The sequence below is a fragment of the Arachis duranensis genome, chromosome 1, assembly GCF_000817695.3.
Source record: "Arachis duranensis cultivar V14167 chromosome 1, aradu.V14167.gnm2.J7QH, whole genome shotgun sequence".
Lineage (NCBI taxonomy): Eukaryota > Viridiplantae > Streptophyta > Magnoliopsida > Fabales > Fabaceae > Arachis > Arachis duranensis.
Window position 1 is genome coordinate 57,985,588 of NC_029772.3, and position 4,449 is coordinate 57,990,036.

A 4,449-nucleotide genomic window follows, 5' to 3' on the forward strand; every position below is an offset into this window, starting at 1 on the left:
TATATTACCTCTAGCATCCATTTGTGGATTCTCATAATGTAGACTCTGCAAACCAACCAACCTATTATATTCACCCCATTCCTCATCTGGCCCAATACCTCCAGTAAATTTTGCCCCACGATAAACTAGACTCCATTGTTCAGCTAGTTCTTGCAAAGTAACTCTATAATGTTGTTTCCCTAAATCAAACTCAATTAGCGGTATTACCTCACCCTCTTCATCAGGTTCAGGAACAACATAATTTAAAGTACTATAAACAGCCCTAACCAAGTGCGGGTAATAATCATCCCTAGTTTGTACAAAATCAATTAAGTGCTGTGTTTGCAATGCATTCAACACCAAATTAAAACGTCTATCCTGAAGGAACTCGGCTGTTATGTACCTGGGAGGAATAATTGTCCTGGACTCGAACTTCTCCACATAGTTGTTAATGCCCTGCGAGACGGCAGCCACCTTGCCATGTAATGGGATAAAGCAATTAGTCTGGCGGGGGCAGAGCTTTCTCCCTCAACCCTGGCTCTTTTGGCGTTCTTAGTTCTGGCCATTATGGGGATACTGGTTTTGTGGGTTTTGTAGGGATTTTGATGAGGGTTGGAATTATGTATGTGGTTGGGAGTGGATGTGGGTGAGAATGGAGAAGAAGAAGACACAAGCTTTCTGGATTTTAGAGAGAGGAGAGGGGTGCAGAAATGGGGTTCGAACGTTTAAAAGGGGGAGTGGGTGTGAATACTGAGGGTTATTTGCTTTAATACATAGCACGTTTCAAATTTCAATCGATTGGATTACATTACCAATCGATTGAATTTGGCAAAAAGTTCAATGTCATCACTTTTTAATCGATTGGATTGCATTACCAATCGATTGAATTTAGAAAAAATTCAAAGTCATCACATTTCAATCGATTGGGTACCATTACCAATCGATTAAAATTGGCAAAACATTCAACTTCATCACCTTCCAATTGATTGGATTACATTACCAATCGATTGAATTTGGCTAAAACTCCAATGTCATCACTTTCCAATCGATTGTATTTGGCAAATCCATGTTGTTTTCGTGAACTCAATCGATTGAGTAAAAAAACAATCGATTGTTTTTGGGCATTCATTCGATTGGAAAGTATAAACAATCGATTGGTTTAAGCGAAAAGCATTCTACCTTACACCTTTCAATCGATTGTTTTGTGGTACATTGTAATTCAATCGATTGAGTTACAATTCAATCGATTGTTTTGATAAACCAATCGATTGAACTTGTTATCATTCAATCGATTGTTTTGAAAAACCAATCGATTGAATTTCAAGGAAACACAATTTGGAAGCCATGGATGAACGTAACGAGATCAAAATTAATTTTTTAATCAATTGGAATTATTAGGATGAATGGAGGATATAATTGGTTGTTATTTTTGTATTTGATTGTTAATAAATATAATAAATAATTGATAAAATAATAATTTATAAAATAAAAAAACTATTTTTATAATTAAATAAAATATATGGGGTTGATAATTAAATAAAATATATGGAGTTAATTTGTAATTAAAATTAGTTCAAGGACTACATAGCAATTGATATAAAAACTCTAAAAACATGTTTTCTATTTGGACCACTTAGTAGTCCAAAGGTTCTTGGACCACCGAATCCTGAGCCAGGAAACTATATAAAGGGGCGACGAAGAATGAAAACAGGTTATTATTACGGCCAACAACAGTTAAAATGGTTTCTTATCCCTTTGCCATCAACGGTTACTATCAGCACGAATAAACCAGAGAATATTAAGCATCTTTCATTTATGCACTAATAAAGCATTATATATTAACAATCTGGTAGCTGTAATGTTCTTTGCTTTTTAAGCTGACAATCTAAAACTATAAGTATAATGGATGTCACGAAAATCTGCAAACCATCAAACCAAAGCAAATTATATAGAAGACAGCAGAATGATTGATGCAAGTAAGGCAACAAAAAGAAAGTTTAGTAGTGATGCTTAAAAGGCTTATCAATTAAAAGACGGTCATATTTGCCTTAGAAATCTACATTAAGAAATGAAGAATAAGTATATGATATGCTTACCCATTCTTGACAAATTGTTATAATTAGCTTGTAATATATTCAAAAGTTACATCATCCAAAGATTCAACTTTGCAAATCTATGAAAAATTAGCAGTTATGAAAATTTTTTTCACCTCAATCATAAGCTTCATAGTTCATGGAAAGGAGAAATCAAAGGCTTCCTAATTTGACCAAGTAATGACCACAAAAGTGATTAAAAGCAAGAAGTTTATAAGACTAACCAAACAGAATATTACAAAGCCAAAAATCAAGCTACGCAAAATCTTCAAGAGAACTGCCATTTTAGAATTGAGTAGATCAAGGGCATTATCAAAATCTGTTGACTCATATCTCAAGAAATTTTTGGTGAATTATATATTTGCCAAAGAGGTCGGTGATTCCCTTCCCAGGATCATTTTGTTTCACAATAGACTCTCCAACCAAAACTTGCACAAAATAACATTTTGGCACATTAACATTATATAACACAATTGCTTGCAAACACATTGGTTACAAAGATTGAATTAAAATAATTCTTATGTACATTTTAAATTTGCAATACTTTCAATTTTAAATACCAGATTCTACTACCATATAAAGAAGCCATAAAACCATTAGCAGGGTACTTTTAAAATCAGATAAAATCTTTCATATAACAGTAATTAACAAAGAGAAGGCTACTTACAATTATGTTTCTCTCGCAGTTTGTTGCTTGTTAAACTAAAATAATGTATACAGATCTTTAAATGACTCCAAAAACAGAACAACAAAAAAATTATACTATAGTATCTAAATTATATTCCATTCATTGAGTCAAGCACACAATTACAGAACCCTAATGAAGCTCCAATCTCTTAATCTTCAGTTCTTTACAAATAAAAGCAAATAAGCATACACAAAAATAAGCATTAACCATAGAAATCCACAAACACCTCATAATCTATTCAATTAATCCATCATCCAATTCGTGAGCGGGATTAAACCACCCTCCTCATCGTGGGCGGGACAAGACCATCATTCCTACAACATCACATCGCAACTATAAACAAGTGGGATAAAATCAACGTCTTTACCCGATGCAGGTGCCAAATCAAATACGCAAGTGTGACAAAACCCACGACCTTGCCAATTCGGTTTTAGACCACATTCATTCAAAATCATTCACTCAAATCCAATATTGAGATGCAAAAATGAAATGAATTGTATATTGTATTGTATTATATATATATATTTGGACAATCTTCATAGATGAAACTTACCAATTTTGCATGACCTATCCAATATCATATATCCATTTTCATCTCCAGCACACTTAAAATAAATAAATGCACAAATAAAATGGTTAACCAAGTTGCAGATATGTTATACACACATAGAAAAAAAGCTCATAGGACATTTTGGTTAGTCTGGTTCATATTCATTGCATCTCATTGTGAACCCAATTTCCCAATAGAAAAAAAAAAACACATATTTAGGTATATATCAAGCAACATTGTATTGTATTGTACAGAATTGAGAGGAGTTATAACAAAAATCATAAGGTGCACATTTGATCTGATTTTATTATTAAATCTCATACATTGAGTTTGATGTCACCCAAATCAAGCTGAGCAGCAATCTCCTCAAGCTGCTTCTTGACGCTCATATCAATCAACTTCGATCCAGAATTACCATACCTAACAGTAAACCCAGCCACCAGGCTCGGGTCAATAACTGTCTTGATTCTAACGTTCTTAGCCCCCGTTAGCTTCTGCACCTGCTTCGCGATCTGTGCTAAGTGCTGCGACTCGAGCTTCACCACCGAGCTCACCACCGCCATTTCCGTATCTGTGAGCGTGTTGTACACGAATTCATACTCCTTCGCAATCTCCTTCACCAGCCCAATGCGCTTCGCATCGACCAGAATGTTCAGGAAGTTGCGCGTGTGGGATTGGAAGCTTGATGACGTGGCAATTTCATCGACGAGATTCTTCTTCCGTTCGGCATCTACGGTTGGGTTGGCGAAGAATTTGAACACCTGTGGATCGGAGAAGATTTCATCGATTTTCTCGATGTCGGTTGTGGTGGCGTCAAGGGTGTTGTTGGATTTGGCGACGTCGGCGAGGGCGAGGGCGTAGCTTGCGGCAGCGGTGGAGACCATGCGGGCGCCGAGGGCTCCGGCGGAGCGGCGGGGGCGGGTGAGTTTGAGGGAGAGGGAGGGGAAGGTAGTAGTGGAGAGGGAGAGGTTGAGGATGGGTTTTGGGTGGGTGAGGAGGGATCTTGGGGTTTGGATGGAAGGGAATGAGGCTGTAGTGGTGGTGTGAAGTGACGCCATTGTGGTTGTTGGATTGAGAAAAATGAAAAAATTAGTGAGGGATTTGAGAAGAAGGGTTTTTCTTTTTTTTTTTTTTTTCTT

At 36.3% G+C, this 4,449-nt stretch overlaps 1 protein-coding gene across 1 annotated transcript; it reads right to left on the reverse strand.

The window, feature by feature from the left end:
* Nucleotides 1-2,716: 2,716 nt before the first annotated feature.
* Nucleotides 2,717-4,433, reverse strand: LOC107489834 (ATP synthase delta chain, chloroplastic). Its single transcript, XM_021141535.2, has 2 exons — nucleotides 3,634-4,433; nucleotides 2,717-3,074 (listed from the first exon to the last, which is right to left on the reverse strand). The coding sequence occupies exons 1-2, from the start codon at nucleotides 4,366-4,368 to the stop codon at nucleotides 3,069-3,071; spliced, it is 741 nt and encodes a 246-aa protein (XP_020997194.2). The 5' UTR covers nucleotides 4,369-4,433; the 3' UTR covers nucleotides 2,717-3,068.
* Between the last annotated feature and the right edge of the window lie 16 nt (nucleotides 4,434-4,449).

Coding starts and splice junctions, on each gene's coding strand:
- LOC107489834 (XM_021141535.2), bottom strand. CDS start 4,368: ATGGCGTCACTTCACACCACCACTACAGCCTCATTCCCTTCCATCCAA.